Raw genomic sequence first — 21,713 nt, forward strand, 5'->3', positions numbered from 1 at the left:
ACTGCAGTGAGCCAAGATCGCACTACTGCACTCCAGCCTGGGCAACAGAGCAAGATACCATCTCAGAAAAAAATCCAGGTGACAATCTACAGTGTTTCTCTGCGGTAGCTACAGAGAAGGGGAACTTCAGGGAATTCTCCCAGGGACATGGGAAAGATACATTCTCAGTCTTACTAAATACTGCTAGACTGTTGGCCAAATCATTGTCAGTCTTTTCACTCCCACCCTAAGTCCACGAGAGGGTTCATTTTCCCCGTCACCAACCACATGTTACTTTCTCTTTGTTAATCTGTATTAAAGTTGAATTCATATGCACCCAAGCATATGAATCTTAAATGGACAGTTCAATGAATGCTACATAGGAATCCACTCCCTATAACCAACAGCCACATCAAGGGATTACTGGTGCGTGCACCACCATGCCCGGCTAATTTTTGAATTTTACTAGAGACGGGGTTTTGCCATATTGGCCAGGCTGGCTTTGAACTCCTGACCTCAAGTGATCTGCCCGCCTCAGCCTCCCAAAGTGCTGGATTACAGGCGTAAGCCACTGTGCCAGCCTTTTTTTTTTTCTCGTCTTTTTTGAGACAGAGTTGTACTCTGTCACCCAGGCTGGTGCGCAGTGGTGCTCTCTCAGCTCACTGCAACCTCCACCTCCCAGGTTCCAGTGGTTTTCCCACTTCAGCCTCCCGAGTAGCTGGGATTACAGGCGTGCACCACCACGCCTGGCTAATATTTTTTTTTTTTTTTTTGAGATGGAGTCTCGCTCTGTCACCCAGGCTGGAGTGCAGTGCTGCGATCTCAGCTCACTGCAAGCTCCACCTCCTGGGCTCATGCCATTCTCCTGCCTCAGCCTCCCGAGTAGCTGGGACTACAGGCGCCCGCCACTATGACCAGCTAATTTTTTGTATTTTTAGTAGAGACAGGGTTTCACCGTGTTAGCCAGGATGTAATTTTGTATTTTTAGTAGAGACGGGGTTTCACCATGTTAGCCAGGCTGGTCTCGAATTCCTGACCTCAAGTGATCTGCCCACCTCAGCCTCCCAAAGTGCTGAGGTTACAGGTGTGAGCCACCACACCGGGCCCCACCTCATCCTCTTGAGTATCTGGGAACTACAGGCGTGCACCCTCACACTCAGCTAAATTTTATACACACACACACACACACACAGATGTGGGTCTTGCTATGTTGCCTAGGCTGGTCTCAAACTCCTGGGCTCAAGCCACCTCCCACTCAACCTCCCAAAGCACTGGGATTACAGGTGAGAGTCACTGCATCTGGCTCTCACCCGATCTTTTTCCCAATCCCATCAGATAGATGCTATTATCTCCAGGGAAAATGAGGTGTAATCCAGAGAGCTCACCCTCAGCCCCACCTCAGCTACTAATAGCTGAGTAGTAATTTGAACTCAGGCCAGGCATGGTGCCTCACGCCTGTAATCTCAGCACTTTGGGAGGCCAAGGCAGGCAGGTCACTTGAGGTCAGGAGTTCAAGACCAGCCTGGCCAACATGGTGAAAGCCCCTCTCTATTAAAAATACAAAAATTAGCTGGGTGTGGTGGCACACACCTGTAATCCCAGCTACTCGGGAGTCTGAGGCACAAGAATCACTTAGCCCGGGACGCAGAGGTTGCAGCGAACCAAGATCACGCCACTGCACTCCAGCCTGGGCAACAGAGCGAGACTCTGTCTCAAAAAAAAAAAAAAAAAAGAGAATTCGGACTCAAAGAGTCAAGTTCTCTCCACGGTGCTCATAACTACCACATTTTAAGGTAGCAGTGCCTGTTTTGGAATATCATACATGATACATATGTTGACTTGCAAAAGTGTCAAAAATGTATTGACAATGGAATACAGTAAATTTATTATTATTATTTTGAGACAGAGTCTCGCTCCGTTGCCCAGGCTGGAGTGCAGTGCGCAATCTCAGCTCACTGCAAGCCCCACCTCCCAGGTTCACACCATTCTCCTGCCTCAGCCTCCTGAGTAACTGGGACTTCAGGTGCCCGCCACCACGCCCAGCTAATTTTTTGTATTTTTAGTAGAGACGGGGTTTCACCATGTTAGGATGGTCTCGATCTCCTGACATCGTGATCCGCCCGCCTCGGCCTCTCAGAGTGCTGGGATTACAGGCGTGAACCACCACGCCCAGCCGAAAGTATTTATTGTCTGGTCCTTTACAAAAAACAGTTTGCTGAACTCTGTCCTATGCGAATTAAAAAGGAAAATCAGATCAAAGAATATTCAGTATCATGATCCCGGATCTGTGGATATGTGTGCAGAAGTGGAAAACAGAGGCCAGGCATGGTGGCTCACGCCTGTAATCCCAGCACTTTGGGAGGCCGAGGCAGGCAGATCACTTGAGGCCAGGAGTTCGAGACCAGCCTGGCCAACACGGTGAAACCCCATCTCTACTAAAAATACAAAAATTAGCTGGGCGTAGTGGCACACAGCTGTAATCCCAGCTATTCAGGAGGCTGAAGTAGGAGAATCGCTTGAACCCAGGAGGTGGAGGTTGCAGTGAGCCAAGATCGTGCCACTGCACTCCAGCCTGGGTGACAGAGCGAGACTCTGTCTCCAAAAACAACAAAAAAAAAGTGGAAAACAGAATGGATGGGCTTGTGGGTGGAGGCTTCTAGGGGAGGTGGTGGAGAAGGAAAGTAGAAAAAAACTTGGACTTTTACTGGAATATTATCTTTCTTTTTTTATTTTTTATTTTTTCTTTGAGATAGGGTTTCTCTTTGTTGCCCAGGCTGGAGTGCAGTGGCATGATCATAGCTCACTACAGTCTTAACTTCTTGGACTCCCGTGGTCCTCCCATCTCAGCCTCCCAAGTAGCTCGGACTACAGGCACGTGCCGCCACGCCTCATTTTTTCTTTTCTTTTCTTTCTTTTTTTTTTTTTTTTTTTGAGACAGAGTCTCGCTCTGTTGCCCAGGCTGGAGTTCAGTGGTGCGATCTCGGCTCACTGCAAGCTCCCCGTCCCGGGTTCATGCCATTCTCCTGCCTCAGCCTTCTGAGTAGCTGGGACTACAGGTGCCCACCACCATGCCCGGCTAATTTTTTTGTATTTTTAGTAGAGACGGGGTTTCACCGTGTTAGCCAGGATGGTCTTGATCTCCTGACCTCGTGATCCACCCGCCTTGGCCTCCCAAAGTGCTGGGATTACAGGCGTGAGCCACTGCTCCCAGCCCTCATTTTTTCCTTATTTTTAATTTTTGTAGAGATGGGATCTCACTGTGTTGCCAGGGCTAGCCTTGAACGCCTGGGCTCAAGCAATCCTCCCGCCTCAGCCTCCCAAAGTGCTAGGATTACAGGCATGAGCCACCGCACCTGGCCTGTTTCTTTCACTGAAGAAGAGAGGGGGCAACTGCACCTCTCTGCAAGTGGCCAAATTCACCCATCTGCAGCCCTGGAAGTCTCAATGCTTCAGCCATCACCTTCTCTGAGCTTCAGTTTTCTCATCTGTAAAATGGGAACCATCAAACCCATTTTGATGGAGAAAAGGTTGTTTTAAGACATTGATCAAGCCAGGCATGGTGACTCATGCCTGTAATTCCAACACCTTGGGAAGCCAAGGCAGGAGGATTGCTTGAGGTCAGGAGTTTGAAACCAGCCTGGTCAACATAGAAAGACATCATCTCTACAAAAGAAAAAAAAAAATTATATTAGCCAGGCATGGTGGCATGCACCTGCAGTCCCAGCTACTTGGGAGGCTGAGGGGGGAGGATCACTTGAGACCAGGAGGTCAAGGCTACAGTGATTAGTGATCACACCACTACATTCCAGCCTGGGTGGCAGACTGAGACCCTGTCTCAAAAAAAAAAAAAAAAAAGACATTGATCAGATGACCACCAAAGCCCAGTCACGGTGATTCACGTCTGTAATCCCACCACTTTGGGAGGCCAAATTGGGACAATCTCTTAAAGCTAGGAGTCGGGGACCAGTCTGGGTAACATAGTGAGACCCTGTCTCTAAAAGAAAAATGTAAAAAATAATTCAACACAGTGTTGCGTGCCCGTAGTCTCAGCTACTTGGGAGGCTCAGGCAGGAGGATCACTTGAGGCCCAGAATTGGAGGTCGCTTTGAGCTACAATGGCTCCACTGCACTCCGGCCTGCGTGACAGAGTGAAATCCCATCTCTTAAGAAAAAACAAAAAAAGGCCGGGTGCAGTGGCTCACGCCTGTAATCCCAGCACTTTGGGAGGGTGAGGCGGGTGGATCACAAGGTTAAGAGATCGAGACCATCCTTGCCAACATGGTGAAACTCCATCTTTACTAAAAGTACAAAAATTAGCTGGGCATGGGGGCATGCACCTGTATTCCCAGCTACTCGGGAGGCTGAGGCAGGAGGATCGCTTGAACCCGGGAGGCTGAGGTTGCAGTGAGCCGAGATTGTGCCACTGCACTCCAGCCTGGTGACTGAGCAAGACTCTGTCTCAAAAAAAAAAAAAAAAAAGTCTGGGCACAGTTTTGCATGGGGACAAGCACCTATTAGACACTCCTGGAATTGGTAATATTGGGGTGGGAGATAGAGAGGCCGGGCGGATGTGTTTAATGTTCTCTCCCCCACCAGCCCTGAAGACCCTGAAGGGTAAGACCATTTCTGTCTTCCTGGCTACTGTATTCCCAGAGCCTAGAGATTCCTGGAACACAGTCAGTGTTCAATAAAATTTCTCCCTCACTGGAGAGAAGTACTCAATAAGGGGAACTGTGGGGGATTTGACATCAACATAACTTCCATTGCTATCTCCCCAGAAGAACTTTTAGGCGAACTTCAGCCTGGGGTCCCTGAGCCTCTTAGGGGTGTTCAGGGTCTCTGTGAACTCTGATGGGAGAAAAAAAAAAATTCACATCTTTATTTTCACTGACTCTAACTGATAATTACCATTTCCTCAATTATTAATGAAGACAGCCGCAGGACCTGGGACTTTGTCCCTTTGTCCCTAATAAAAGCCACAGATACTTTCAGATTGCATTGCAACAGGAAACACATCTGACACTTGTCACCACTGCAAAATCACTGTGATTATTAGATCTTATCTAATGTGGTGTTAAAAATAATATTATAAGCTAGGTGCAGTGGCTCACACCTGTAATCCCAGCACTTTGAGAGGCCAAGGCGGGAGGATTGCTTGAGCCTGGAAGTTTGACAGCAGCCTGGGCAATATAGGGAGACCGCGTTTCAAATAATAATAATTATTGTAATAATAAAATTAGGCCGGGCACGTGGCTCACGCCTGTAATCCCAGCACTTTGGAAGGCCGAGGCAGGTGGATTACCTGAAGTCGGGAGTTCGAGACCACCCTGACCAACGTGGAGAAACCCCGTCTCTACTAAAAATACAAAATTAGCCAGGCGTGGTGGCACATGCCTGTAATCCCAGCTAGTCAGGAAGCTGAGGCAGGAGAATCACTTGAACTCAGAAGGCAGAGGTTGCAGTGAGCTGAGATCGCGCCATTGCACTCCAGCCTGGGCAGCAAGAGCGAAACTCTGTCTCGGAAAAAAAAAAAAAAAAAAAAAAAAAAAGAAAAGAAAAAAATAATAAAACAATAGAAATAAAATAAAAACAGCTGCTACATTTATTTCCTGGAAAGCACCTATCGCTAACGGAGTTGATCCCACTTTACAGTTGTGATTACTTTCTCATCTGGGACCCCAGCCCAGATGACTGTGGCCTCCCCGAGGGCAGATGCGAGTTCTTCTGGCCCCCTGCACACAGTAGGTGCTCACGCTTGCTGAGCGTGACAGCAAGGGCTGGGGAGAAAGCGCGTGGGTGCGGGGCGCCCCGGGGACTTTCCCGGTGCTGCGGGGCAGGACTCCGAAACCGTGACCTCACGTCCCACATTCACCCGGGACGCGGAAGGGGCGGCGCGCTTCCTTCCCAGGGCGCGGGCCGCGGGGTGGAGCCAGCGCACTCAGCCCGCTACGGTCCTCGGGCAACTCCGCAGAAGCCCCAGCCCCCAGGACCCAGTGGCGCAGCCGGCAGCCCCGGATCCCTGGTAGGTGGGGAAGGGGCGAGGATGGGCCTGAGCTGGAGAAGGTGTCGAGGGTGTGGGGGATGGCCCTGCGCCGGCGCCGCTCGCCAGGACTCCAGGCCACCTGGCCTCCCTCTTAGGGCCCCGGTGGGGGGGCCTGGCACCGCGCGTTGGGAGGTCGACGTTCCCCTCCACCTCCAGCTCCCCTCGCTGGTGGCCCAGATCCTCCCCCACTGTCGGGATCCTCCCCAGCACCCTGGCTTCCTCCCCGACAGCCTGACCCCTCCCCCAAACCCCAGATTCCTCCCAGACACCCCAGATTCCTCCCCAACACCCAGGATTCCTACCCGAAACCCCGTATTCCTTCTCACCCCAAATTCCTGACACCCAAGCTCCCTACCTGACACCCCATATTTCTCTCAATGCCCTGAATTTCTCCCTGACACCCAAGATCCCTCCCTGACACCCCGAATTCCTCTGTGACACCCAGGATCCCTCTCTGACACCCTGGATTCTTCCCCAACACCCAGGATCCCTTCCCAATATCCCAGATTTCTCCCTGACACCCAGGATCCCTCCCCAACATCCCAAATTCCTCCTTGACACCCCGAATTCTTCCCTGACACCCAGGATCCCAACCTCACACCCTGTACCACCGCACACCTTCTTCCTTTCTCCTGCTCCTAATGGTTATCCAGCCACATGGGCTTCCTCACTGTTCCTCCAGCTCGCCAGGCGCAGTCTTGCCCCAGGGCCTTTGGGGCAGGTGGCTTCACCTTCCGGAAGCTTTCCTCCCTGATCTCCACCCAGCCTCCTCCCTCAGCTCCTTTAGGTCTCAGCTCAGCGTCACCTCCTGTCCGCAAAGGCCTCCCTTGACCACCGTTGTCCCCTGTAGCCCCTTCCCAGCCAGTCTCTCAGAGCAAAACAGCCCCCAGCTCATGGCTTTCACGTTACTTTTCATTCTCTGAAATGATCTTGGGTTATTTTCTCGCTTACTGTTGGTCTCCCTGAACCACACTGGGAGCTCTGTGAGGGCGGATGTGCCCGCCTTGATATGCAGTGGCACTTTGAACAGTTCCTGGACCTAGTAGGTGCTCAATAAATGCATATTCGATGCATGAAAGACTGCATGAGGGTGTGGGAGGGAGAGTGGGAGAGGTGGTTAAAACATTTAAGAAGGACGAGGTGGGAGGATCACTTGGGCCCAGGAGTTCAAGACAAGCCTGGGCACCATAGTGAGACTCATCTCTACAAAAAAAATTCAAAAAGAAAGTTAGCCGGGTGCAGTGGTTTATGCCTGTAATCCCAACACTTTGGGAGGCTGAGGCAGGAGGATTGCTTGAGCGCAGGAGTCTGGGTAACATGGGTGAGACCCTGTCTCTACCAAAAATACAAAAATTAGCCAGGTGTGGTGCCGCACACCTGTAGTCCCAGCTACTCGGGAGGCTGAGGTGGGAGGCTTGCTTGAGCCCAGGAGTTCAAGGCTGCAGTGAGCCGTGATCCCACTACTGCATTCCAGCCTGGGTGACAGAGTGAGACCCTGTCTCTAAAAAAAATGAAATGGGGGCGGGGCACGGTGGCTCACGCCTGTAATCCCAGGCAGATCACCTGAGGTCAGGAGTTTGAGACCAGCCTGGCCAACATGGCGAACCCCTGTCTCTAACTAAAAATACAAAAATTAGCCAGGTGTGGTGGTGCGTGCCTGTAATCCCAGCCACTCAGGAGGATGAGGCAAGAGAATCGCTTGAACCCAAAAGGCGGAGGTTGCAGTGAGCCGAGACCGCACCACTGCACTCCAGCCTGGGCGATAGAGCAAGACTCTGTGTCAAAAAAAAAAAAAAAAAAAAAAAGAAATGAAATTAAAAATCAAAAAATTTTTTGAAGAGGAAGAGAAAAAGTCTGCCAATATTTATTGTCACACTAATATTATTATATCAAGCTCTTGCTCCTTGCTGGGCACTGATCTAAAGTTTTTAACCATATTTTCACATCAAAGCTTCAAAACAGACTCCCATTCATCCTAAGTACCAGTTCATGTGGGTGTCATAAATGAGGAAGCTGAGGCTGAGAAACAGACCACACAAGCCAGCAGGTGGCAGAGCCAGAACCCCCCTACCCCGTGGGTGTTTTTATCCCGCCAGGCGCCTGCTTTTCAGAGTGGGGAGTGGACTTTGTCCCAGCCATGGACAGTAAGAAATGAAACTTGCTGGGTCTCGAGAAGGTGGAGGTGGCAGTGGGCAGGGGAGGCGGGCGGGGGAAGCTGGAACAGTCACTGAAATAGAGTTGAGTTCAGGCCCGTGGACAGAGAGAATGAGAAGAAAGATCACGTGATTTTAGAGATTTGCCAGGCATGCAGGTGGAGGTCTCCTGCCTTGATGATTCTAAGTCTGGCTGGCTTTGTAGCGTTTTCTGCAAAACTCCCCTGAGTCCTTCTTGCAAGGAGGTTTCACTCTTGCATGCTAATGTTCGTGGGGCACGCGTGTGCCAGGCACTACTTTAAGAGTCCTATACAGGCGGGACACAGTGGCTCATGCCTGGAATCCCAGCACTCTGGGAGGCCAAGGCAGGTGGATCGATTGAGGTCAGGAGTTCGAGACCAGCCTGGGAACAGCCTGAAACCCCGTCTCTACTAAAATTACAAAAATTAGCCAGGCGCGGTAGCTAACGCGTGTAATCCTAGAATTTCGGAGGCCAAGGCAGGCGGATCACGAGATCAAGACATCGAGACCATCCTGGCCAACATGGTGAAACCCCATCCCTACTAAAAATACAAAAATTACCTGGGCATGGTGGCGTGCACCTGTAGTCCCAGCTACTCGGGAGGCCGAGGCAGGAGAATTGCTTGAACCCAGGAGGTGGAGGTTGCAGTGAGCCAAGATCATGCCACTGCACTCCAGCCTGGCGACAGAGGGAGACTCGGTCTCAAAAAAAAAAAACAAAATTAGCTGGGCGTAGTGGCAGGCTTCTGTAATCCCAGCTACTCAGGAGGTTGAGGCACAAGAATCACTTGAGCCCAGGATGCGGAGGCTGTAGTGAGCCTAGATCACACCACTGCACTCCAGCCTGGGCGACAAAGTGGGACTCCATCTAAAAAATATATATATATGTATATATATTTTACTGACATATAGGCTGGGTGCAGTGGCTCATACCTGTAATCCCAGCACTTTGGGAGGCCAAGGTGGGAGGATCACTTGGGCCCAGGAATTCCAGACCCCGTCCCTATAAAACATTAATAATTAGCTGGGCATGGTGGCCTGTGCCTGCAGTCCCAGCTACTCGGGAGGCTGAGTGAGAGGATCACTTCTTGATCCCAGGAGGTTGAGGCTGCAGTGAGCTATGATCACACCACTGCACTCCAGCCTGGGTAACAGAGCAAGATCCTGTCAAAAAACAACAACACGGGAGGCTGAGGCAGGAGAATGGCGGGAACCCAGGAGGTGGAGCTTGCAGTGAGCTGAGATCGCGCCACTGCACTCCAGCCCGGGAGACAGACTGAGACTCCGTCTCAAAAAAAAAAAAAAAAAAAAAAAGAGTGTGAATTCTAAGTGTTAAACTCAATGAATTTTCAGCATGACGCCCAGCCCCACTGCTACCCTGTCCCAGCACGACCTTTCTCCACACTTTATCATCTATGCCCTCTTATCAGCTAAAAATTGGAGAGTACGTGCCAATGTATGTTTGCTTTTTGCTTTGTAAGTTATACACACAACCGTTCCCAGGAACCACTGGGAGGTGGAAAGAGCAGTTGATTCGTGGATCATCGAACTTAACAGGGGGTGGGGGTATTGGACCATATTCCAAGTAGTTGTCTTGATCATTTCAAAAAGTTTTGGCCGACTTGTGGTCCCACCTGAATATAGGATCTTTTTTTTTTTTCGAGATAGAGTCTCACTCTGTCACCCAGGCTGGAGTGCAGTGGCGCCAACTCGGCTCACTGCAAACTCCGCCTCCCAGGTTCCCGCCATTCTCCTGCCTCAGCCTCCCGAGTAGCTGGGAGTACAGGTGCCCGCCACCACGCCTGGCTAATTTTTTGTATTTTTAGTAGAGATGGGGTTTCACCGTGTTAGCCAGCATGGTCTTGATCTCCTGACCTCGTGATCCACCCGCCTCGGCCTCCCAAAGTGCTGGGATTACAGGTATGAGTCACCGCGCCCGGCCCATTTTCATTTTTATCCCATTTTATGTAGAGCTTACAACAGAGATAGAAGCTGGGCATCTGGCCTTTTTCTTATTGTCTGATTGTGCCTGCACTATTTTATTATTATTATTATTTCCTAAGATTATTAGGAAAAACCTTTTATCCTCCACTTCTCTAGAGGAGTACTTAGGCCATATGCTTATTTCATGAACATTAGTTTAATTAAAACTAGCTGAGGCTGCTTCTCAGGCCCCATAACCAGGTCCACATAAGCTGGAGTCTGTGTTAAATCTGGAAATATTAAAAGGAGCCAAAAAGCTCAGTGGGTTCTACAACCAGACAGCCTGGGTTCCAATCCAGCTGTATCCCTTATAAGCTGTGTGACTCTGGACTACTTACTCAACTTCTCTGTGCCTCTGTTTCCTTGTGTCGAAAATGGGCCATACTCCAATATTACTAGACTGTAGTGGAGATGTCTAAAACTGTGCTGTCCAACAGAAATATAACATGAAGCAGCCGCGAACAGTGGCTCACGCCTGTAATCCCAGCACTTTGGGAGGCCAAGGCTGGCAGATCACTTGAGGTCAGGAGTTCGAGACCAGCTTAGCCAACATGGAGAAACCCTGTCTCTACTAGAAATACAAAAATTACCCAGGTATGATGGCGGATGCCTGTAGTCCCAGCTACCCGGAAGGCTGAGGCAAGAGAATCGCTTGAACCTGGGAGGCAGAGGTTGCAGGGAGTCGAGATCATGCCATTGCACTCTAGCCTGGAAAATGGAGCAAGACTCCATCTCAAAAAATATATATATATATATCTCCTAATAATGCATTTTCTTAATCCAATATGTAAATGCATTTAATAATATATTTTAACTCAATATTACCCAACATATTCCAATATAATGTTCCATTATGAATGAGGCATCTTCCATACCTTTTTAATTTTGTTGTTTTTGAAACGGCATCTCACTCTGTTGCCGAGGGAGGCCGAGGCAGGCGGATCACAAGGTGAGGAGTTCGAGACCATCCTGGCTAACACGGTGAAACCCTGTCTCTACTAAAAATACAAAAATTTAGCCGGGCATGGTGGCAGGCGCCTGTAGTCCCAGCTACTCGGGAGGCTGAGGCAGGAGAATGGCGTGAACCCAGGAGGTGGAGCTTGCAGTGAGCCGAGATTGCGCCACTGCACTCCAGCCCAGGCGACAGTGCGAGACTCCGTCTCAAAAAAAAAAAAAAATTAAAATTGAGTGTGTCTTCACTACCACAGCCACATTTCAGGTGCCCAGTAGACACAGGTAGCTGGGGACTGCCATCCTGGACAACACAGACAGAGAGTGTTTAGGCTGGTCTAGACTGCGAGTACATGCAGTGTATTAGCTGCTGTGGCTGTGGTAATAAAGTGCCCCAGACCGGATGGCTTAAGGAACAGAAATTTATTCTCTCACAGTTATGGAGGCTGGAAGTCCAAGATCGAGGTGTCGTAGGGTTGGTTCCTTCTGAGGACTCTCCTTAGCTTGCAGACGGCTGCCTTCTCCCTGGGTCTCCTCACATCATCTTCCTTCTGTGCAGTTATGTGTCTGTATCTAAATGCCCCCCGCCTTTTCCTTTTTTGATGGGGGTTCTCGCTCTGTTGCCCAGGCTGGAGTGCAGTGGTGAGATCTTAGCTTGCTTGCTGCAGCCTCCACCTCCCAGGCTCAACCAATCCTCCCACCTCAGCCTCCTGAGTAGCTGGGATTTCAGGCGTGTGCCACCATGCCTGGCTAATTTTTTTTTTTTTTAAGACTGAGTCTTGCTCTCTCACCCAGGCTGGAGTGCAGTGGCACTATCTTGGCTCAATACAAGCTCCACCTCCCGGGTTCACGCTATTCTCTTGCCTCAGCCTCCCAAGTAGCTGGGACTACAGGTGCCCACCATCACGCCCGGCTAATTTTTGCATTTTTAGTAGAGATGGAGTTTCACCATGTTAGCCAGGCTGGTCTCAAACTCCTGACCTTAGGTGATCTGCCCACCTCGGCCCCCCAAAGTGCTGGGATTACAGGCGTGAGCCACCGCGCCTGGCCACGCCTGGGTAATTTTTGTATATCTAGTGGAGATGGGATTTCACCATGTTGGCCAGGCTGGTCTCGAGCTCTTGATCTCAAGTGATCAGCTCACCTCCACCTCCCAAAGTGCTGGGATTACAGGCATGAGCCGTCACGCCCGGCCAAATAAAAATACTTTCAACATCAAAAACAAACAAACAAACAAAAACACCAAAGCCAAATACAAACCAAAAATAGGCCTTTTAATTAGTCACATTCTGAGCTACTGGAGGTTGGCACTTCAAGATATGATTTTGGGGAGAGACACGATTGAACCCATAATAGCCAGTCATGCCCCATAATAATTAAAAGGCACTTGGTGTTATAGTTACAAACGTTGGCATCAAATGGCTGCTCTATCAGTCACTAGCTGTATGATCTCAGTCACGTTTGCCCCCCTGTGGAATGGAAAATAAAAAAATCACATGCCTGTCTCATAACCCAGGTGTCTACAGACTTTTTCTGTCAAGGGTCAGAGAGTGAATATTTTCCACTTTGTAGACTACACGGTCTCTGTTGTAGCTATTCCATCACTCTAGTGGGAAAGCAGCCATGGATGATATGTAAGTGAGTGAGGATGTCTGTGTTGCAATAAAACTTTATTTATAAAAGCAATTGGCTGGGTGTAGTGGCTCACACCTGTAATCCCAGCCCTTTGGGAGGCCAAGGTGGGCGGATCACACAAGGTCAGGAGTTCGAGGCCAGCCTGGCCAATATGGTGAAACCCCGTCTCGATAAAAAGTACAAAAATTAGCCGGGCGTGGTGGTGGGCGCCTGTGGTCCCAGCTACTCAGGAGGCTGAAGCGGGAGAATCGCTTGAACCCAGGAGATGGAGGTTGCAGTGAGCCAAGATCGCGCCACTGCACTGCAGCCTGGGCGACAGAGCGAGACTCTGTCTCGAAACAAGACAAAAATAAAAAACAATTGGCTGGCACGGTGGCTCACGCTTGTAATCCCAGCACTTTGGGAGGCAGAGGCAGGCGGATCACCTGAGGTCGGGAGTTCAAGACCAGCCTGGCCAACACGGAGAAACCCTGTCTCTACAAAAAGTACAAAATTAGCCAGGCGTGCTGGCGCATGCCTGTAATCCCAGCTACTCGGGAGGCTGAAGCAGAATTGCTTGAACCTGGAAGGCAGAGGTTGCAGTGAGCTGAAATTGCACCATTGCACTCCAGCCTGGGCAACAAGAGTGAAACTCTGTCTCAAAAAAAAAAAGCCAGGTGGGGTGCCTCATGCCTGTAATCCCAGCACTTGGGAGGCCGAGATGGGCGGATCACCTGAGGTTGGGAGTTCGAGACCAGCCTGACCAACATGGAGAAACCCCGTCTCTACTAAAAATACAAAATTAACCAGGCATGGTGGTGCATGCCTGTAATCCCAGCTACTTGGGAGGATGAGGCAGAAGAATCGCTTGAACCCAGGAGGCAGAGGTTGCGGTGAGCCGAGATCGTGCCATTGTACTGCAGCCTGGGCAGCAAGAGTGAGTGAGACTCCGTCTCAAAAAAGAAAAAACAAAAACAAAAACAAAAACAAATGGTGGGCCATCTTTTGTGGCCCCTGTCAAAGGGAGATCTGCACAGTGGGATCAGGACAGGCTTGACCAAAAACATGAAGGAGGGTAAGGCAGTGAGCCATAGGGATACCTGGGGGGTAACAGTGATAGAGGGAGCAGCCAGTGCAAAGGTCCTGAGGCAGGACTGTGCCCAGTTTAAAGAACAGAGGGGAGCACAATATAGCATGTAGTAAGTCCTCAAATAGGTGGTTGCATGTAAGTGTGTGTGTGTATCCACACATGTCCGTTATATTGTCGTATGTAATATATGTGATGCTTATATATTACATATAACTAACATACCATTAGACAGTCAGTTGCACCAGGGAAGAGTCCATTGCTGTTTTTCCTTGTCTGCGTACTGGTATATTCACTAGTACCCAATACATGGCAGATACTGAAAAAAATTACTACTTTTTTTTTTTTTTTGAGATGGAGTTTCGCTCTGTCATCCAGGCTGGAATGCACTGGCGCAATCTCGGCTCACTGCAACCTCCGCCTCCTGGGTTCAAGTGATTCTCCTGCCTCAGCCTCCCGAGTAGCTGGGAGTACAGGTGCCCGACACCATGTCCCGCAATTTTTTTGTTGCTGTTTTGTTTTTTTTTTTATTAGAGATGGGAGTTTCACCGTGTTAACCAGGCTGGTCTTGAACTCATGACCTCAAGTGATCTGTCCGCCTTGGCTTCCCAAAGTGCTAGGATTAGCAGCACGAGCCACCGCACCTGGCTAAAAATTACTTCTTTTTGTTTGTTTGTTTTTTGTTTTTTGATGGAGTCTTGTTCTTTTGCCCAGGCTGGAGTGCAGTGGCATGATCTCGGCTCACTGCAACCTCCACCTCCCAGGTTCAAACGATTCTCCTGCCTCAGCCTCCCAAGTAGCTGGGATTATAGGCACACGCCACCACACCCAGCTAAGTTTTGTTTTTTTTGTTTTTTTTGTTTTTTTAGTAGAGACAGGGTTTCACCATGTTGGCCAGGCTGGTCTTGAACTCCTGACCTTGTGATCCACCTGCCTCAGCCTCCCAAAGCGCTGGGATTACAGGCATGAGCCACCGCGCCAGGCCAAAAAATTACTTCTTAAATGAATGAATGAATGAATGCTATGTATATATCCTTCCCTGCAGCCTCTACTTCCTTGGCTCAAGCAATCCTCCTGCCTTAGCCTCCCGAGTAGCTGGGACACAGGCATACGCCACCAGACCTGGCTCCAAATTTTTTTTTTTTTTTTTAGATGGAGTCTCACCCTGTCGCCAAGGCTGGAGTGCAATGGCACAGTCTCGGCTCACTGCAACCTCCGCCTCCCGGGTTCAAGCGATTTTCCTACCTCAGCCTCCTGAGTAGCTGGGATTACAGGCACCTGCCACCATGCCTGGCTAATTTTTTGTATTTTTAGTAGAGACGGGGTTTCACCATATTGGCCAGGTTGGTCTCAACTTCCTGATCTCATGATTTGCCCATCTCAGCCTCCCAAAGTGCTGGGATTACAGGCGTGAGCCACTGCGCCCGGCCCAAACTTTTTTTTAAACTCACAAGGTCTCTTTAAAATATTGGAATTGATTGTCATCCCGAGAAGAATGAGCAGATTTCTAAAACTCTAGATCTCTGGCTTCTCATGAAAAATGAGCGGATGTGGCGGCTGGCTCCCTTGCCATATTCTGTTAATCTCATAGTCCAACCCTGGGACAGTGTTGGAGGGACTGCTCAAGACTGCAAATACCAGGATGTTGGGTCCTCGAGGACCATCTAGAAGGCTGATTATTTATTTATTTATTTATTGAGACGCGGTTTCGCTCGTTGCCCAGGCTGGAGTGCAATGGTGCGATCCTTGCTCACTGCAACCTCTGCCTCCCAGATTCAAGCGATTCTCCCGCCTCAGCCTCCTGAGTAGCTGGGACTACAGGCGCAGACCACCACACCCAGCTAAATTTTTTGTATTTTTAGTAGAGATGGGGTTTCACCATGTTGGCCAGGCTGGTCTTGAACTCCTGACCTCAGGTGAGCCACCCTCCTCGGGCTCCCAAAATGCTGGGATTACAGGTGTGAGCCGCTGTGCCCAGCCGAGGCTGACTACTTTATTTAGCAAGCACGTATTGAGCACCTACTGGCTTTCAGTCGTCAAGCTCAGAAGTATCTCTGTGTTAATACAACTCAATTCCCCAAAACAAGTCTGTAAGTGTATGCCATTAGGCGCCAGCCTCCACAGCCAGACTGCCTGGGTTGAAATCTGTCCTCTGCCATCCACTGATAGTGTGACTTTGGGCAAGTGACATCACCTCTGTGTGTCTCACTTTCTTCATCTGTAAATGGGGAAAATAGTGTAATAGTGTTTACCTCTCAGGTAACACCAGGTAAGTCTCAGACTATAGCATTTTTTTTTTCGAGACTGGGTCTCGCTCTGTTGCCCAGGCTGGAGTGCAGTGGCACCATCATAGCTCACTGCAGCCTCAACCTCCTGGGCTTAAGCGATCTTCCCACCTCAGCCTCCGGAGTAGCTGGAACAACAGGCACTTGCCACCACGCCCGGCTACTTTTTTTGCTTTTTGAGCCGGAGTTTCACTCTGCTGCCCAGGCTGGAGTGCAGTGGCATGATCTTGGCTCACTGCAGCCACCACCTCCTGTGTTCAAGCGATTCTCCTGCCTCAGTTTCCCGAGTAGCTGGGATTACAAGAGTGCACCACCATGCCTGGCTAATTCTTTGTATTTTTAGTAGAAACGGGGTTTCACCATGTTGGCCAGGCTGGTCTCGAACTCCTGACCTCAGGTGATCCCCCGCCTCGGCCTCCAAAATTGCTGGGATTACAGGCGTAAGCCCCCTCACCCAGCCCAGCTAATTTTTAAATTTTTAGTGGAGACGGAGTCTGGCTATGTTGCCCAGGCTTGTCTTGAAGTCCTGGGCTTAAGTGATCCTCCTGCTTCAGCCTCCCAAAGTGCTGAGATCACAAGCCTGCGCCACCACACTGGCCTCATAGCATTTTGCAGACAAGAAATGGAAGTTGGAAGTTGAAGGAGGCGAGGTGTTGCCGAAGGTCACCTGGCTAGGTCTGGGTGGCAGGCGGGGAAAGCAGGCAGGGGTGTGTGGGCCGCCTTCCCGTGCTGACCTTTCTTGGGGGTAAGTGTGTTCGCTTCTCCTGTTTCCTACAGATCTGTTTGGGCAGCTCCTGCAGAACCTGGCACAGTGAATGGGTAGGGGACGCCGGGTGTGCAGAAGGCGGGCAGTGTGGAACATGCCTTCACCACCCCCAGCTTCTGCTGCCGGAGGCTGCACCCACCTGTTCCCATGGCCTGCACGGGCCCATCACTTCCTAGCGCCTTCGACATTCTAGGTGCAGCAGGCCAGGACAAGCTCTTGTATCTGAAGCACAAACTGAAGACCCCACGCCCAGGCTGCCAGGGGCAGGACCTCCTGCATGCCATGGTTCTCCTGAAGCTGGGCCAGGAAACTGAGGCCAGGATCTCTCTAGAGGCATTGAAGGCTGATGCGGTGGCCCGGCTGGTGGCCCGCCAGTGGGCTGGGGTGGACAGCACCGAGGACCAAGAGGAGCCCCCAGATGTGTCCTGGGCTGTGGCCCGCTTGTACCACCTGCTGGCTGAGGAGAGGCTGTGCCCGGCCTCGCTGCGGGACGTGGCCTACCAGGAAGCCCTCCGCACCCTCAGCTCCAGGGCCGACCACCGGCTGGGGGAACTTCAGGATGAGGCCCGAAACCGGTGTGGGTGGGACATTGCTGGGGATCCAGGGAGCATCCGGACGCTCCAGTCCAATCTGGGCTGCCTCCCACCATCCTCGGCTTTGCCCTCTGGGACCAGGAGCCTCCCACGCCCCATTGACGGTGTTTCAGACTGGAGCCAAGGGTGCTCCCTGCGATCCACTGGCAGCCCCGCCTCCCTGGCCAGCCACTTGGAAATCAGCCAGTCCCCCACCATGCCCTTTCTCAGCCTGCACCGCAGCCCACATGGGCCCAGCAGGCTCTGTGACGACCCCCAGGCCAGCTTGGTGCCCGAGCCTGTCCCCGGTGGCTGCCAGGAGCCTGAGGAGATGAGCTGGCCGCCATCGGGGGAGATTGCCAGTGCCCCAGAGCTGCCAAGCAGCCCACCTCCTGGGCTTCCCGAAGTGGCCCCAGATGCAACCTCCACTGGCCTCCCTGATACCCCCACAGCTCCAGAAACCAGCACCAACTACCCGGTGGAGTGCACCGAGGGGTCTGCAGGCCCCCAGTCTCTCCCCTTGCCTATTTTGGAGCCAGTCAAAAACCCCTGCTCTGTCAAAGACCAGACGCCTCTCCAACTTTCTGTAGAAGATACCACCTCTCCAAATACCAAGCCATGCCCACCTACTCCCACCACCCCAGAAACATCCCCTCCTCCTCCTCCACCTTCATCAGTCCCTTGTTCAGCTCACCTGACCCCCTCTCCACTGTTCCCTTCCTCCCTGGAATCGTCATCGGAACAGAAATTCTATAACTTTGTGATCCTCCACGCCAGGGCGGACGAACACATCGCCCTGCGGGTCCGGGAGAAGCTGGAGGCCCTTGGCGTGCCCGACGGGGCTACCTTCTGCGAGGATTTCCAGGTGCCGGGGCGCGGGGAGCTGAGCTGCCTGCAGGACGCCATAGACCACTCAGCTTTCATCATCCTACTTCTCACCTCCAACTTCGACTGTCGCCTGAGCCTGCACCAGGTGAACCAAGCCATGATGAGCAACCTCACGCGACAGGGGTCGCCAGACTGTGTCATCCCCTTCCTGCCCCTGGAGAGCTCCCCGGCCCAGCTCAGCTCCGACACGGCCAGCCTGCTCTCCGGGCTGGTGCGGCTGGACGAACACTCCCAGATCTTCGCCAGGAAGGTGGCCAACACCTTCAAGCCCCACAGGCTTCAGGCCCGAAAGGCCATGTGGAGGAAGGAACAGGACACCCGAGCCCTGAGGGAACAGAGCCAACACCTGGACGGTGAGCGGATGCAGGCGGCGGCACTGAACGCAGCCTACTCGGCCTACCTCCAGAGCTACTTGTCCTACCAGGCACAGATAGAGCAGCTCCAGGTGGCTTTTGGGAGCCACATGTCATTTGGGACTGGGGCGCCCTTTGGGGCTCGAATGCCCTTTGGGGGCCAGGTGCCCCTGGGAGCCCCGCCACCCTTTCCCACTTGGCCGGGGTGCCCGCAGCCGCCACCCCTGCACGCGTGGCAGGCTGGCACCCCCCCACCGCCCTCCCCACAGCCAGCAGCCTTCCCACAGTCACTGCCCTTCCCGCAGTCCCCAGACTTCCCTACGGCCTCACCTGCACCCCCTCAGAGCCCAGGACTGCAACCCCTCATTATCCACCATGCACAGATGGTACAGCTGGGGCTGAACAACCATATGTGGAACCAGAGAGGGTCCCAGGCGCCCGAGGACAAGACGCAGGAGGCAGAATGACCGCATGTCCTTGCTTGACCACCTGGGGAACACCCCTGGACCCAGGCATCGGCTTTGGGCGGGACCCCATAGACCACCCCGGTCTGCCCCGTGCCCTGTGGACAGTGGGAGATGGGGTCATCTGCCACTTTCAGGACATTGCCTGGGAGCCCTTCATTTAGGACAAAACGGGCACGATGATGCCCTGGCTTTCAGGGTGGTCAGAACTGGATACGGTGTTTACAATTCCAATCTCTCTATTTCTGGGTGAGGGGTCTCGGTGGTGAGGGTATTGCTACGGTCTTTTAATTATAATAAATATTTATTGAATGCTTCCGCAGCGCCATTGTCCTCTGGGACACCTGCCTGGCTATTTGTTGTAAAACACGTGGCTCCTGCTCCCGCAAAAGGAACCGGAAGCGGGAAGTTCACGCCTCTTCTTGGAGGGCGTAGACCGGCCTTTGCCCTCATCCCATTGGCCAGAAAATAATCACATGACCCTGCTCCTGCCGCAAGGAACGCTGGGAGATGTAGTCCTTTCTGAACGGCCATGTGCCTCCCGAGTCTGGGTTCTAATACCAGGAAAGGTGGAGGGAAGAGATATTGTTGAGGGCGGGGAGGGTGCAGCCTGGGCAACATGGTGAGACCCGGTCTCTTCAAAAATACAAAAGTTAGCTGGGCGTGGTGGTGCATACCTGTAGTCCCAAGTACTCAGGGGGCTGAAGTGGGAGGATTGCTTGAGCCCAGGAGGCGAAGGCTGCAGTGAGCTATGAATGAATGAATGAATGAGTGAGCGAGTGAGTGAATGAACGAATGAGTGAATGAATGAACGAGGGAGTGAGTGAATGAATGAGTGAATGGATGAGTGAATGAATGAATGAGTGAGTGAATGAATGGATGAGTGAATGAACGAATGAATGAATTTGAATGAATGCCATTGCGGGACATTTAGCAGTTTTTGCTGCAGCCCTTCCTTTCTCTTTGGGGTCTGCCTTGATGCCCCCAACAAGGTTGGACCCCGATGCCACTGTGTGACGTTGGGCAAGTGCCTCCCCTGTCGGAGCCTCTGCTTTTTCATCTGAGAAATGGGTCTGTGGAGGCTGTTGTTTCAAGGCCTCAGCAGAACATATGCAGAACCACATATCAGGTACACCGTACCTGGGTAGCAGGTGCAGCACTCATTAAGTGTGGGGACGCACATGGAAGGGATTAATATTTTTCAGGGTGACAGATCTTCTAAGAATAAGAATGGAGCCAAGGTTTGTTGGACACTTAACATGTGTTGATTCTGGAGTGTCTAAATACATAAACAAGACTGGGTGCTGTGGTGGCTCACATCTGTAATTAATCCCAGAACTTTGGGAGGCTGAAGTGGGAGGGTTGCTTGAGGCCAGGAATTCAAGACCAGCTTGGGCAACATAATGAAACCCCATCTCTATTTTTTTTTTTTCCGAGATGGAGTCTGGCTCTCTCACCCAGGCTGGAGTGCAGTGAAGAGATCTCGACTCACTGCAACCTCCACCTCTCGGGTTCAAGCGATTCTCCTGCCTCAGCCTCCCGAGTAGCTGGGATTACAGGAGCTCGCCACCACACCCGGCTAATTTTTGTATTTTTAGTAGAGATGGGGTTTCGCCCTGTTGGCCACGCTGGTCTCAAACTCCTGACCTCAGGTGATCCACCTGCCTTGGACTCCCAAAGTGCTGGGATTACAGGCGTGAGCCACCACACCCAGCCACATCTTTCTTATTTATGTATTTATTTATTTATCAACTGAATAAGACATCCAACTCTTTTTAAAAAATAAATAAATAAATTGGCCAGGCATGGTGGCTCACATCTGTTATCCCAGCACATTTAGAGGCCAAGGCAGGCGGATCACTTGAGGTCAGGAGTTAGAGACCAGCCTGGCCAACATGATGAAACCTGTCTCTACTAAAAATAGAAAAACCGGCTGGGCGTGGTGGCATGCACCTGTAGTCTCAGCTACTTGAGAGGGTGAGGCAGCAGAATCGCTTGAACCTGGGAGGCGGAGGTTGCAGTGAACTGAGATTGCGCCACTGCACTCCAGCCTGGGCAACAGAGCAAGACTCTGTATCAGTAAATAAATAAATAAAAATAGGCAGGGCGTGGTGGCTCATGCCTCTAATCCCAGCACTTTGGGAGGCTGAGGTGAGTGGATCACCTGAGGTCAGGAGTTCGAGACCAGCCTGGCCAACATGGTAAAACCCTGTCTCTACTAAAAATACAAAATTAGCTGGATGTGGTGGTGGGTGCCTGTAATCCCAGCTACTCGGGAGGCTGAGGCAGCAGAATCGCCTGAACTCAGGAGGTGGAGGTTGCAGTGAGCCCAGATTGCGCCACTGCACTCCAGCCTGGGTGACGAGAGTGAAACTCCATCTAAAAAAATAATAATAATAAAATAATAAAATAAAAATAAATAGGGAGGCACGGTGGCACCGGCCCGTTGTCCTGGCACATAAGGAGGCGAGGCCAGACGTTCGAGATCAGCCCGGGCAACATAGGAAGCCCTCATCTATATAACAAAAAATTAAATACATAAATAAACACATTT

At 51.4% G+C, this 21,713-nt stretch overlaps 1 protein-coding gene across 1 annotated transcript; it reads left to right on the top strand.

The window, feature by feature from the left end:
- The first annotated feature begins 5,880 nt into the window (after positions 1 to 5,880).
- On the top strand, positions 5,881 to 19,481 carry TICAM1 (toll like receptor adaptor molecule 1). Its single transcript, XM_030797461.1, has 2 exons — positions 5,881 to 6,001; positions 16,894 to 19,481. Exon 2 carries the CDS (start codon positions 17,030 to 17,032, stop codon positions 19,160 to 19,162), a length of 2,133 nt encoding a protein of 710 aa, XP_030653321.1. The 5' UTR covers positions 5,881 to 6,001; positions 16,894 to 17,029; the 3' UTR covers positions 19,163 to 19,481.
- Positions 19,482 to 21,713: the final 2,232 nt, after the last annotated feature.

This window comes from Nomascus leucogenys, chromosome 17 (assembly GCF_006542625.1).
Source record: "Nomascus leucogenys isolate Asia chromosome 17, Asia_NLE_v1, whole genome shotgun sequence".
In the NCBI taxonomy this organism is placed as follows: Eukaryota; Metazoa; Chordata; class Mammalia; order Primates; family Hylobatidae; genus Nomascus; species Nomascus leucogenys.

Bases quoted from the DNA above. Each gene is read 5' to 3' on its own strand.
- TICAM1 (XM_030797461.1), top strand. From the start codon at position 17,030: ATGGCCTGCACGGGCCCATCACTTCCTAGCGCCTTCGACATTCTAGGT.